The sequence below is a fragment of the Vidua macroura genome, unplaced genomic scaffold, assembly GCF_024509145.1.
Source record: "Vidua macroura isolate BioBank_ID:100142 unplaced genomic scaffold, ASM2450914v1 whyUn_scaffold_225, whole genome shotgun sequence".
Lineage (NCBI taxonomy): Eukaryota > Metazoa > Chordata > Aves > Passeriformes > Viduidae > Vidua > Vidua macroura.
The window spans coordinates 9,842-25,181 of NW_026530594.1; the positions used below are offsets into that span (position 1 = coordinate 9,842).

The 15,340-nt window shown below is 57.3% G+C and overlaps 1 protein-coding gene across 1 annotated transcript in view; it reads right to left on the minus strand.

Moving 5' to 3' along the window:
• Window positions 1-284: 284 nt before the first annotated feature.
• ATP2A1 (ATPase sarcoplasmic/endoplasmic reticulum Ca2+ transporting 1) overlaps window positions 285-15,340 on the minus strand; it is a 39,981-nt gene continuing 24,925 nt past the window's right edge. The window contains exons 15-22 of the mRNA XM_053969511.1: window positions 13,219-13,554; window positions 11,373-11,593; window positions 10,098-10,300; window positions 7,735-7,820; window positions 7,512-7,645; window positions 4,472-4,589; window positions 3,208-3,325; window positions 285-656 (exon numbers count right to left, since the gene is read on the minus strand). Coding sequence (XP_053825486.1) covers window positions 622-656; window positions 3,208-3,325; window positions 4,472-4,589; window positions 7,512-7,645; window positions 7,735-7,820; window positions 10,098-10,300; window positions 11,373-11,593; window positions 13,219-13,554 — 1,251 coding nt within the window. The 3' untranslated portion in view covers window positions 285-621. The remainder of the gene's footprint in view (window positions 657-3,207; window positions 3,326-4,471; window positions 4,590-7,511; window positions 7,646-7,734; window positions 7,821-10,097; window positions 10,301-11,372; window positions 11,594-13,218; window positions 13,555-15,340) is intronic.

Consider the following 15,340-nt stretch of genomic DNA (forward strand, 5'->3'; position numbering starts at 1 on the left):
GACGAATTCCGGGATTTTTTTGGGATAAATTTCGTGACTTTTCGGGACGAATTCCGGGATTTTTTTTGGGATAAATTTCGTGACTTTTCGGGACGAATTCCGGGATTTTTTTGAGACAAATTTCTGGACTTTCCGGGATTTTTTTTGGGGACGAATTCTGGGATTTTTTTCCCTCCGCCCCTCCCCCTCCCCAACCCCATTCCCCTCCCCCCCCGCCCCTCCCCCACCCCCCAAAAAAAACCACCAAAACCCCCCAAAATTCCGGGGGTGGGGGGGAGGGGCAATTCCCTTTATTGGCAATAAATAAGCGACGCCGGGGGGGGGGGGAGGGGAGGGGCGGGGTCGAGGTGGGGGAGGGGCCAATCTTGGCCACGCCCCCTCCCCAAATTTTTTTTTTTTTTTTTTGGGGGGGTGGGTGGGGGCCCCACTGCGGGGGGCGACCCCAAAACCCCCCCCGGGGGGGGGGCGGAGCTTGAGGGGGGCGTGGTGAGGGAGGGGCGGGTTTTTTTGGGGGGGAGGGGCCAATGTTGGCCACGCCCCCTCCCCCAAATTTTTTTTTTTTTGAGGGGGGGGTCCCCAAAATCGTCCTTTTTGGGGGGGGGGGGAGGTCCCCTGAGGTTGTCACTTCCGCCGCTGCTTCCGGGTGGGCTCGTCCGCTGTCGGGGGGGAGGGGACGGGAGGTGACGTCACGGCGGTGACGTCATCGCCGGGAGGGCGCGTGACGTCATCGCGGCGGCGACGTCGTTTGAGAGGGGGGGAGGGGGGGGGGGTTTGGCCCCGCCCACCTCCCCCCCACCCCCCACCCCCACCCCCGTCCCTCCCCCCAGTGGGGTCACATGAGGGTGACGGTGACATCATAAGTGACGTCATGGGGGTGACAGTGACAATGAGGTGACGGTGACGTCATGGGGGGTGATAGTGACATCATAAGTGACGTCATAGGGGGTGACAATGACAATGAGGTGACGGTGACGTCATGGGGGGGTGACGGTGACGTCATAGGGGTGACGGTGACAATGAGGTGACAGTGAGGCCGCAGGTGACGAGGAGGTGGCAACGGTGACAACGGCGGTGACAGAGGTGACAATGACAGAGGTGGCACCAAGGTGACAATGGTGGTGACACTGAGGTGACACGGAGGTGACACAGAGGTGACAACGGGGACACCGAGGTGACAACAGGGACATCAAGGTGACAGAGGTGACACGGAGGTGACCCCAAGGTGACACAGGTGACAACGGGGACACCGAGGTGACACCGAGGTGACGACGACAGAGGTGACAATGACACTGAGGTGACACAGAGGTGACAACGGTGACACTGAGCAGACACCGAGGTGACAATGACAGGGAGGTGACACTGAGGTGACAGAGGTGACAATGACACTGAGGTGGCACTGAGGTGACAGAAGTGACAGAGGTGACCCTGAGGTGACAATGGTGACAATGACAATGAGGTGACACTGATGGTGACAGAAGTGACACAGGTGACACAGAGGTGACACAGGTGACACTGAGGTGACCCCGAGGTGACACTGAGGTGACAGAGGTGACAACGACACAGAGGTGACACTGATGGCACAGAGGTGACACAGAGGTGACAATGGTGACACAGAGGTGACCCTGAGGTGACACGGAGGTGACAATGACACAGAGGTGACACAGGTGACACGGGTGGTGACACGGAGGTGACACTGAGGTGACACAGGTGACAGAGGTGACACGGGTGGTGACACAGGTGACAGAGGTGACACCAAGGTGACACAGAGGTGACAATGACACCGAGGTGACACAGGTGACACAGAGGTGACACAGAGGTGACACAGGTGACACAGGTGACACGGAGGTGACACTGAGGTGACACCGAGGTGACACAGGTGACACGGAGCTGACAGAGGTGACCCCGAGGTGACACTGAGGTGACAATGACACCGAGGTGACACAGGTGACACGGGTGGTGACACAGAGGTGACCCTGAGGTGACAGGTGACACAGGTGACAGAGGTGACACTGAGGTGACACAGGTGACACTGAGGTGACCCCGAGGTGACCCCGAGGTGACACTGAGGTGACACAGGTGACATGGAGGTGACACAGGTGACAGAGGTGACAGAGGTGACACCGAGGTGACACTGAGGTGACAATGACACAGAGGTGACACAGGTGACACAGGTGACACAGGTGACACAGGTGACACAGGTGACAGAGGTGACACGGAGGTGACACAGGTGACACAGGTGACACGGGTGGTGACACGGAGGTGACACGGAGGTGACCCCGAGGTGTCCCCTGGGTACCTGCGGGCGGAGCCGGGCCCGGGCGGGGTCACGCTGGGGACGAGAAGATGGAGATGAGAGGGGGGAGGGGACAGCGGGGACACAGAGTGACCACAGGGTGACCACAGAGTGACCACAGAGTGACCACAGAGTGACCACAGAGTGACCACAGAGTGACCATGGAGTGACCATGGGGTGACCACGAGGTGACCATGGAGTGACCATGGACCATGGAGTGACCACAGAGTGACCATGGGGTGACCATGGAGTGACCATGGAGATGACCAGGAGATGATGGTCAAGGGGATGGACAGGTGACCATGGAGGTGACCATGGAGATGACCACTGTGGTGACCATGGAGGTGACCAGGAGATGATGGTCAAGGGGACGGGGAGGTGACCATGGAGGTGACCATGGAGGTGACCATGAAGGTGACCAGGTGGTGATGGTCAAGGGGACGGGGAGGTGACCATGGAGGTGACCATGGAGTGACCATGGAGGTGACCGGGAGATGATGGTCAAGGGGACGGGGAGGTGACCATGGAGGTGATCATGAAGATGACCACTGTGGTGACCATGGAGGTGACCATGAGATGATGGTCAAGGGGACGGGGAGGTGACCATGGAGGTGACCATGAAGGTGACCATGGAGTGACCATGGAGGTGACCATGGAGTGACCATGAAGGTGACCACTGTGGTGACCATGAAGGTGACCACTGTGGTGACCACGGAGGTGACCAGGAGATGATGGTCAAGGGCACAGGGAGGTGACCACGGTGGTGACCACGAGATGGCGGAGACGTCCAAGGTCACCTGGCCGTGACGGAGGTGACCACAAAGGGTGGAGGTGACCCTGAGATGGGGGGGGGGGGTGGGGTGGGTCAGGAGGGGACACGGGGACACCCCGAGGTGGCCGGGCCGCCTCCTCACCCTCCAGGTAGTTCCTGGCGATGAACTTGAGGGCCTCGTCCAGCAGAATGACCGGGAAGGAGATCTTGATGACCATCAGCCAATGGGTCAGCGACAGCGGCGTCAGCTTGAAGATCATCTGGGGACACCGAGGCACACGGCTGGGACCTCCTCCCGTGGCCACCAGGGCAACCTCGTGGCCACCGGAGCCCACCCGTGGTCAGCAGAGCCCACGCGTGGTCATCGAACGCCAGTGGTCACTCGAGGCAGTGGTCATCAAACGCGAGGTCAACGCGACGGCCGTGGCCACCAAAGAGACCCCTTCGGCCACCGCGGTCAGCAGAGCCGGCCAGTGGTCATCGAACCCAACGGTCGCTCGAGGTCAACGGTCGCCGTCTTGGTGTCCCCATGGCCACCAACCCAATGACCACCAGCTTGATGACCACCACCACAATGACCACCAACCCCATGACCACCAACCTGATGACCATCACCTCGATGACCACTAATGACCACCAGCCCAATGTCCCCAAGGCCACCAAACAATGACCACCAAGCAATGACCACCAACCCGATGACCACCAACCCCGATGACCACCAACCCAAATGACCACCAACCCAGTGACCACCAAGCAATGACCACCAACCCGATGACCACCAACCCCATGGCCACCAACAGAATGACCACCACCCCAATGACCACCAACCCATTGACCACCAACCCATTGACCATCAACCCCATGGCCACCAACCCAATGACCACCAGCTTGATGACCAACACCGTGATGACCACCAACCCAACATCCCCAGGGCCACAAACCCGATGACCACCAGCTTGATGACCACCAACCCAACGTCCCCAAGGCCACCAACCCAATGACCATCAACCCCAATGACCACCAACCCCATGACCACCAACCTGATGACCATCACCTCGATGACCACTAATGACCACCAACCCAATGTCCCCAAGGCCACCAAACAATGACCAAGCAATGACCACCAACCCGATGACCACCAACCCCGATGACCACCAACCCATTGACCACCAACCCAAATGACCACCAACCCCAGTGGCCACCAACCCAGTGACCACCAAGCAATGACCACCAACCCGATGACCACCAACCCCAATGACCACCAACCCCATGGCCACCAGTGACCACCACCCCAATGACCACCATTGACCACCACCCCGATGACCACCATTGACCACCACCCCGATGACCACCACTGGCCACCACCCCAGTGTCCCCAAGGCCACCGCCCCGGTGTCCCCTCTTACGGGCAGGGGGTCGATGTAGAGGATGACGAAGTGCAGGGACATGGAGAGGCAGATGGAGCCCATCAGCCAGATGTTCACCCACGGCGGCATCCGGGCCAGCGACTGGTTCTCGGACAGGCTGGGGACATCGGGGACACCAGGGTGACCATGGGGACATCGGGGACATCGAGGACATCGGGGACGTTGGGGACATCGGGGACATCGGGGACATCGAGGACATCGGGGACATCGAGGACATCGGGGAGATGTTTCTCAGGGAACATCAGCCAGATGTTCTCCCATGGTGGCACCTGGGCTGGGGTTCTTGGACAGGTTGGGGACATTGGGGACATCGAGGTGACCATGGGGACATGGGGGTCATTGGGGACACTGGGGACATCGGGGACATTGGGGACATCGGGGACATCAGGGAGATGTTTCTCAGGGAACATCAGCCAGATGTTCTCCCATGGTGGCACCTGGGCTGGGGTTCTTGGGCAGGTTGGGGACACTGGGGACATCGAGGTGACCATGGGGACATGGGGGTCATTGGGGACACTGGGGACATCGGGGACATCGAGGACATCGAGGTCACCATGGGGACATCGGGGACATCAGGGGTGGACAGGGTCCATCAGCCAGATGTTCTCCCATGGTGGCACCTGGGCTGGGGTTCTTGGGCAGGTTGGGGACATCGAGGTGACCATGGGGACGTCGGGGTCACCATGGGGACATTGAGGAGGTCACCACAGGGTGGTGGGACAAGGATGGTGACAATGACCATGGTGACCATGGTGACCACGGTGACAATGCCGTTATCGGTTGAGGGCGTTGGACATCTTGATGGTCACCATGATGACTGTGATGACCACAATGACCATGACCACAATGACCACGATGACCACGATGACAATGACCACGACCATGACCATGACCACAACAATGACAATGACCATGCTGACAATGACCATGATGACCATAATGACCATGACCATGATGACCACGATGACCACAATGACCACGACCATGACCATGACCACAACAATGACAATGACCATGATGACAATGACCACGGTGACCACCACGAAGGTGACCATGCTGACCACACCCCTCACCTGTTGAGGGCGTTGCACATCTCGATGGTCACCATGATGACCATGACCATGATGACCATGATGACCATGATGACCACGATGACCATGATGACCACGATGACCATGACAATGATGACAATGACCACGGTGACCACAATGAAGGTGACCACCACGAAGGTGACCACGCTGACCACACCCCTCACCCATTGAGGGCGTTGCACATCTCGATGGTCACCATGATGACCATGACCACGATGACCACGATGACCACGATGACCATAATGACCACGACCACGACCATGACCACAACAATGACAATGACCATGGTGACCATGACGAAGGTGACCACAGTGACCATGACCATGATGACCATGACCACAATGACCATAATGACCGTGACAATGACCACGATAACCATAACGGCCATGACCCTGATGACCACGATGACCATGATGACCACGATGACCATGATGACCACAATGACCACGATGACCACAATGACCACGATGACCATGGCAACAATGACAATGACTACGGTGACCACCACGAAGGTGACCACGCTGACCACGCCCCTCACCTGTTGAGGGCGTTGCACATCTCGATGGTCACCATGATGACCATGATGACCATGACCACAATGACCATAACCATGATGACCATGATGACCATGATGTCCATGATGACCATGACCATGACCACAATGACCATGACCACGATGACCATGATGACCATGATGTCCATGATGACCATGACCATGACCACAATGACCATGACCACGATGACCATGATGACCACAATGACCACGACCATGACCATGACCACAACAATGACAATGACCACGGTGACCACCACGAAGGTGACCACCACGAAGGTGACCACCACGAAGGTGACCATGCTGACCACGCCCCTCACCCATTGAGGGCCTTGCACATGTCGATGGCCACCATGACGACCATGACCATGATGACCATGACCACGATGACCACAGTGACCACAATGACCATAATAACAATGACCATAATGACCATGACAATGACCACGATGACCATAACGGCCATGACCATGATGACCACGATGACCATGACCACGATGACCATGACGACCACAATGACCGCGATGACCACAATGACCACGATGACCATGACAACGACAATGACCACGGTGACCACCACGAAGGTGACCACGCTGACCACGCCCCTCACCTGTTGAGGGCGTTGCACATCTCGATGGTCACCATGATGACCATGACCATGACCACAATGACCATGACCACGATGACCATGATGACCATGATGTCCATGATGACCATGACCATGACCACAATGACCATGACCACGATGACCATGATGACCACAATGACCACGACCATGACCATGACCACAACAATGACAATGACCACGGTGACCACCACGAAGGTGACCACCACGAAGGTGACCACCACGAAGGTGACCATGCTGACCACGCCCCTCACCCATTGAGGGCCTTGCACATGTCGATGGCCACCATGACGACCATGACCATGATGACCATGACCACGATGACCACAGTGACCACAATGACCATAATAACAATGACCATAATGACCATGACAATGACCACGATGACCATAACGGCCATGACCATGATGACCACGATGACCATGACCACGATGACCATGACGACCACAATGACCGCGATGACCACAATGACCACGATGACCATGACAACGACAATGACCACGGTGACCACCACGAAGGTGACCACGCTGACCACGCCCCTCACCTGTTGAGGGCGTTGCACATCTCGATGGTCACCATGATGACCATGATGACCATCATGACCATGACCATGACCACAATGACCATGACCACGATGACCATGATGACCACAATGACCATGATGACCACAATGACCACGATGACCATGGCAACAATGACAATGACCACGGTGACCACCACGAAGGTGACCACGCTGACCACGCCCCTCACCTGTTGAGGGCGTTGCACATCTCGATGGTCACCAGCACCGACAGCGCCATCGTCATCGGCACCGGCGACTCGAAGATGTCGCAGTCCAGCCCCTCGAAGTCCACGTTGTGCTCCGAGCACTGCATGAAGTGGGTCTGGGGGGGGGGACATCGAGGACATCGAGGTCACCTCGGGGTCACCTCGGGGACACCTCGGGGACACCTCGGGGACAACGTGGACTCACCAGCTGGTGGTAGCTGACGTTGGGTCCGTCCTCGGCGAAGAGGAACCACCAGGCCGCCGCTCCCACCGTGGCGGCCCCGACGTAACCTGGTGGGGGGGGGGGGGACAAACGGGGTGGGGGGGGGGGTTAGGGACACCTGGGGACACCTGGCGGTCTCCAAGGTGCCACCTTGAGGGTCTCCAGGTGGTTTTTTGGAGTCTCCAGGTGGTTTTTTGGGGTCTCCAGGTGCTTTTTTTTAGGGTTCCCAAACGTTTTTTGGGGTTCCCAGACGTTTTTTGAGAATTCCCAGATGTTTTTTGGATTCTCCAGGTGCTTTTTTGGGGTTCCCAGAGGTTTTTTTTGGGGTTCCCAGATGTTTTTTTTGGAATTCCCAGATGCTTTTTAGGGTTCCCAGACGTTTTTTGGATTCTCCAGGTGCTATTTTTGGAATTCCCAGATGTTTTTTAGGGATCCCCAGATGTTTTTTGGGGTTTCCAGATGTTTTTTGGGGTTCCCAGATGTTTTTTGGGTTTCCCAGACATTTTTTGGCTTCTCCAGGTGCATTTTTTGGAATTCCCAGATGTTTTTTGGGGTTCCCAGATGTTTTTTGGGGTTCCCAGACATTTTTTGGATTCCCCAGGTGGTTTCTTTGGAATTCCCAGACCTTTTTTAGGAATTCCCAGACGTTTTTTAGGGATTCCCAGACTTTTTTGGGGTTCCCAGATGTTTTTCGGTGCTCCCGGACGTTTTTTTGCCGACACCTCCGCCTCCCTTCCAACCAGCCCCTCCAGGTGAACCCCACCAGGTGAACCCCACCAGGTGAATCCCACCAGGTGAGTCCCACCAGGTGAACCCCACCAGGTGAACCCCACCAGGTGAGCCCCACCAGGTGATCCCCCGCCAGGTGGGCTCTCACCTCCGATGGCCAGGTAGCGGAAGAAGAGCCAGCCCGAGATGAAACCCAACCAGGTGAACCCCAACACCTGAACCCCACCAGATGAACCCTTGCCAGATGAACCCCACCAGGTGAACCCCACCAGGTAAACCCTTGCCAGGTGAGTCCCTCCAGGTGAACCCCAACACCTGAACCCCACCAGGTGAACCCCGCCAGGTGAACCCTCATGAGCTAAACCCTTGCCAGGTAAACCTGACCAGCTGAACCCCACCAGGTGAACCCCTCCAGGTGAACCCCACCAGGTGATCCCCCGCCAGGTGAGCGCTCACCTCCGATGGCCAGGTAGTGGAAGAAGAGCCAGCCCGAGATGAACCCCAACCAGGTGAGCCCCAACACCTGAACCCCAACACCTGAACCCTTGCCAGATGAACCCCACAAGATGAACCCCACCAGCTAAACCCTTGCCAGGTGAACCCCACCAGGTGAATCCCACGAGGTAAACCCTTGCCAGGTGAGTCCCTCCAGGTGAACCCCAACACCTGAACCCCTCCAGGTGAGCCCCCGCCAGGTGTGTGCTCACCTCCGATGGCCAGGTAGCGGAAGAAGAGCCAGCCCGAGATGAAACCCAACCAGGTGAGCCCCAAAACCTGAACCCCACCAGGTGAACCCTTGCCAGGTGAGCTCCACCAGGTGAACCCCACCAGGTAAACCCTTGCCAGGTGAATCCCTCCAGGTGAATCCCACCAGGTAAACCCTTGCCAGGTGAATCCCTCCAGGTGAACCCCACCAGGTGATCCCCCACCAGCTAAACCCTTGCCAGGTAAACCCCACCAGGTGAGTCCCACCAGGTAAACCCTTGCCAGGTGAGTCCCTCCAGGTGAATCCCTTCAGGTTAACCCCACCAGGTGAACCCCACCAGGTGAACCCCACCAGGTGAACCCTTGGCAAGTGAACCCCACCAGGTGAGTCCCTCCAGGTGAACCCCAACACCTGAACCCCTCCAGGTGATCCCCCGCCAGGTGGGCTCTCACCTCCGATGGCCAGGTAGCGGAAGAAGAGCCAGCCCGAGATGAAACCCAACCAGGTGAGCCCCAACACCTGAACCCCACCAGGTAAATCCTTGCCAGGTAAACCCTTGCCAGCTGAACCCCACCAGGTGAGTCCCTCCAGGTGAACCCCACCAGCTAAACCCTTGCCAGGTGAATCCCTCCAGGTGAACCCCACCAGGTGAACCCCACCAGCTGAGCCCCAACACCTGGACCCCACCAGGTAAATCCTTGTCAGGTGAACCCCACCAGGTGAGTCCCTCCAGGTGAACCCCAACACCTGAACCCCACCAGGTGATCCCCCGCCAGGTGCGCGCTCACCTCCGATGGCCAGGTAGCGGAAGAAGAGCCAGCCCGAGATGAAACCCAACCAGGTGAACCCCAACACCTGAACCCCAACACCTGAACCCCTCCAGGTGATCCCCCGCCAGGTGTGCGCTCACCTCCGATGGCCAGGTAGCGGAAGAAGAGCCAGCCCGAGATGAGCGGCTCCTTGGGGCTGCGCGGGGGCTTGTCCATGATGTCCAGGTCCGGGGGGTTGAAGCCCAGCGCCGTGGCCGGGAGCCCGTCCGTGACCAGGTTGACCCAGAGCAGCTGGACCGGGATCAGCGCCTCGGGCAGGCCCAGCGCCGCCGTCAGGAAGATACTGGGAGGGGACGGGGAGGGTACTGGGGTGAACTGGGAGGGACTGGGAGGGGACTGGGAGGGGATTGGGATGGGCTGTGACAAACTGGGAGGGACTGGGTGGGACTGGGATGGACTGGGAGGGGACTGGATCAAACTGGGACAAACTGGGAGGGACTGGGATGGGATTGGGAGGGACTGGGATGGACTGGGAGGGGACTGGGAGGGACTGAGAAGGGGTGGGGATGGGATTGGGAGGGACTGGGAGGGGATTGGGATAAACTGGGAGGGACTGGGAGGGACTGGGATGGGATTGGGAGCAGCTGGACCGGGATCAGCGCCTCGGGCAGGCCCAGCGCCGCCGTCAGGAAGATACTGGGAGGGGACGGGGAGGGTACTGGGGTGAACTGGGAGGGACTGGGAGGGGACTGGGATGGACTGGGAGGGGATTGGGATGGACTGGGAGGGACTGGGATGGACTGGGACAAACTGGGAGGGACTGGGAGGGGATTAGAATGGACTGGGAGGGGATTGGGAGGGACTGGGATTTGATTGGGAGGGGATTGGGATGGACTGGGATGGACTGGGAGGGACTGGATCAAACTGGGATGGACTGGGAGGGGATTGGGACAAAATGGGGGGGACTGGGAGGGGATGGGAGGGGATTGGGAGGGACTGGGACGAACTGGGATCAAACTGGGATGAACTGGGACAGACTGGGATGGACTGGGAGGGACTGGGACAAACTGGGAGGGGATTGGGAGAAACTGGGATGGACTGGGATCAACTGGGATTGACTGGGACAAACTGGGACGGACTGGGTGGGGATTGGGACAAATTGGGATGGACTGGGATGGATTGGGACAAACTGGGACAAACTGGGACGGGACTTGGCCAAACTGGGCCAAACTGGGCCGAACTGGTCCGAACTGGGGCCCCGAGCTGGCCCGGGCCGGGTCAAACCCCCAAACGAGCATCTCCCAAACTCCGGGCGAGAAGACGGCGCCAACCGCTCTGAGCTGGTCCAAAACTGGTCCAAAACCGGTCCAAACTGGTCCGGACCGGTCCGGACCGGTGCAGAAGCGGGCGCTCACCAGACGACCTCGCCCACGTTGGAGGAGATGAGGTAACGGATGAACTGCTTCATGTTGTTGTAGATGGCCCTGCCCTCCTCCACGGCCGCCACGATGGTGGAGAAGTTGTCGTCGGCCAGGACCATCTCCGAGGCCGTCTTGGCCACGGCCGTGCCCGAGCCCATGGCGATGCCGATCTCGGCCTTCTTCAGCGCCGGCGCGTCGTTGACGCCGTCGCCGGTCTGAGGGGGCGGAAAAAGAGGTGGAGAAAGGGGGGGCGAGGCGGTTGGGCGGTGGGAGCTCAAAGAGTGGTGGGGTGGGGTTGGGTGGGTGGTGGGACTCCAAAACGACGTCGAGAGTTGGTGGTGGAAGGTCAGAACTAGGGGAGTTGGTGGTGGGACTTCAAAACTACGTCAGAAGTTGGTGGTGGGACTCCAAAACTACATCAAAAGTCCTTGGCGGAACCTCAAAATTAGGTGGAGTCGGTGGTGGGACTCCAAAACGACGTCGAAAGTTGGTGGTGGAAGCTCAGAACTAGGGGGAGTTGGTGGTGGGACTTCAAAACTACGTCAGAAGTTGGTGGAGTTGGTGGTGGGACTCCAAAACTACATCAGAAGTTGGTGGTGGAAGCTCAGAACTAGGGGAGTCGGTGGTGGGACTCCAAAACTACGTCAAAGTTTGATGGTGGAAGCTCAGAACTAGGGGAGTCGGTGGTGGGACTCCAAAACTACGTCAAAAGTCCTTGGCAGAACCTCCAAACTAGGTGGAGTTGGTGGTGGGATTTGAAAATTACGTCAAAAAACCGCACCCAAACCCTCTCAAACCTCATGGTGGACCTCCATAACCACGTCCACCAACAACTTCTGACTCCAAATCCCCATAAATCCACGCTAAACCTCCAAAACCTCACCCAAACCCCCATAAACCCCATGGTGGACCTCCACAACCACGTCCATCAAGATCTTTGGACCATAAACCCCCATAAATCCACGGTGGACCTCCAAAACCGCCCCTGAACCTTCTCAAACCCCATGGTGGACCTCCATAACCATGTCCACCAACAGAATTCCACCTCACATCCCCATAAACCCATGGTGGACCTCCATAACCACGTCCATCAAGAACTTCCAACTCCAAGCCCCCATAAACCCACGGTGGACCTCCAAAACCACACCCGAACCCTCTCAAACCCCATGGTGGACCTCCATAACCACGTCCATCAACAACTTCTGACTCCAAATCCTTATAAATCCATGGTGGACCTCCATAACCGCGTCCATCAAGATCTTTGGACCATAAGCCCCCATAAACCCACGGTGGACCTCCAGAATCGCCCCCAAACCCCCATAAACCCCATGGTGGACCTCCAAAACCACGTCCACCAACAAAATTCCACCCCAAACCCCCATAAACCCACGGTGGACCTCCAAAACTGCACCCGAACCCTCTCAAATCCCATGGTGGACCTCCATAACCACGTCCATCAAGATCTTTGGACCATAAACCCCCATAAATCCACGGTGGACCTCCAAAACCGCCCCTGAACCTTCTCAAACCCCATGGTGGACCTCCATAACCATGTCCACCAACAGAATTCCACCTCACATCCCCATAAACCCATGGTGGACCTCCATAACCACGTCCACCAACAACTTCTGACTCCAAACCCCCATAAACCCACGGTGGACCTCCAAAACCGCCCCCGAACCCTCTCAAACCCCATGGTGGACCTCCATAACCACGTCCATCAAGATCTTTGGACCATAAACCCCCATAAATCCGTGGTGGACCTCCAAAACCTCACCCAAACCCCCATAAACCTCATGGTGGACCTCCACAACCACACCGGCCGCTCGCTCCTCCTCACCATGGCGGTGATCTCGTCGAAGGACTGCAGGAACTCCACGATCTTGGACTTGTGGGTGGGCTCGACGCGGGCGAAGCAGCAGGCGCGGCGGCAGGCCTCGCGCTGCTCGGACAGCGGCAGGTCGTCGAACTCGCGGCCGGTGTAGGCGCGGCCGGAGACCTCCTCGTCCTCGCCGAAGATGCCGATGCGGCGGCAGATGGCGATGGCCGTGCCCTTGTTGTCGCCGGTGATCATGATGACGCGGATGCCGGCGTCGCGGCACAGCCGGATGGAGCCCATCACCTCCTTGCGCGGCGGGTCCAGCATGCCCACGCAGCCCACGAAGGTCAGGTCGGTCTGGAGAAGGGCACGGAGAGGTGGTGGGACGGGGCGATGGACCAAAAATGGGGGTTTGGAGGTCTTGGAGGACCAGGAACCCAAAAAAAACCAAGTTTTGGAGGACATCAAGGACGAGGAACCTCCAAAAATGGGGTTTGGAGGTCATCGAGGATGAGGAACCTCCAAAAATGAAGTTTTGGAGGTCTTGGAGGACCAGGAACCTTCAAAAATGGGGTTTTGGAGGACATCAAGGATGAAGAACCTCCAAAAATGGGGTTTTGGAGGTCATCAAGGACCAGGAACCACCAAAAAAGAAGAGGTTTTGGAGGTCTTGGAGGACCAGGAACCACCAAAAATGGGGTTTGGAGGTGACCAAGGGTGAGGAACCTTCAAAAATGAAGTTTTGGAGGTCTTGGAGGACCAGGAACCACCAAAAATGGGGTTTGGAGGTCACCAAAGACCAGGAACCCAAAAAACCCCAAGTTTTGGAGGTCACCAAGGATGAGGAACCTTCAAAAATGGGGTTTGGATGTCGTGGTGGGACCAGGAACCTTCAAAAACGGGGTTTGGAGGACATCAAGGATGAGGAACCTTCAAAAATGGGGTTTTGGAGGTCATGGAGGACCAGGAACCACCAAAAATGGGGTTTGGAGATGGTGGTGGGACCAGGGAAGTCCAAAAACGGGGTTTGGAGGTCATGGAGGCCTCCTGAAGACCCCACAGAAGGTTCCAGGTGTTCCTACAGTTCCGAGAACCCCAAAAGGACCCAAGAACTCCCCAAAATGAGGTCCCACTACCAAAAATGAGATCCCACTACCCAACCAAGGTCCCACCACCCAAAAACCGGACCCACCACCCAAAATCGAGGTCCCACCACCCACAAGGAGATCCCACCATCCAAAAATGAAGTCCCACCACCCAACCAAGGTCCCACCACCAAAAATGAGATCCCACCACCAAAAATGAGATCCCACCACCCAAAAACGAGGTCCCACCATCCAAAAATGAAGTTCCACCACCCAAAATGACGTCCCACCATCCAAAAATGAAGTTCCACCACCCAACCAAGGTCTCACCACCCAAAATCGAGGTCCCACCACCCAAAAACGAGGTCCCACCACCCAAAAATGAAGTTCCACCACCCAACCAAGATCTCACCACCCAAACCAAGGTCTCACCACCCAAAAACCGGGTCCCACCACCCAAAAATGAGGTCCCACCACCCAAAAACCAGGTCCCACCACCCAACCAAGGTCCCACCATCCACAACGAGATCCCACCACCCAAACATGAAGTTCCACCACCCAAACCAAGGTCTCACCACCCAAAAACCAGGTCCCACCACCCAAAAACGAGGTCCCACCACCCAAAAATGAAGTCCCACCACCCAAAAATGAAGTCCCACCACCCAAACCAAGGTCCCACCACCCAACCAAGGTCCCACCAACCAAAAACGAGGTCCCACCACCCAAAAATGAAGTTCCACCACCCAACCAAGGTCCCACCACCCAAAATGAAGTCCCACCACCCAAAAATGAGATCCCACCACCCAAACCAAGGTCCCACCACCCCAAATCGAGGTCCCACCATCCACAACGAGATCCCACCACCCAAACATAAAGTTCCACCACCCAACCAAGGTCTCACCACCCAAAGCAAGGTCCCACCACGAAAAATGAGATCCCACCACCCAAACCAAGGTCCCACCACCCAAACCAAGGTCTCACCACCCAAAATCGAGGTCCCACCACCAAAAATGAAGTTCCACCACCCAAAACGAGATCCCACCACCCAACCAAGGTCC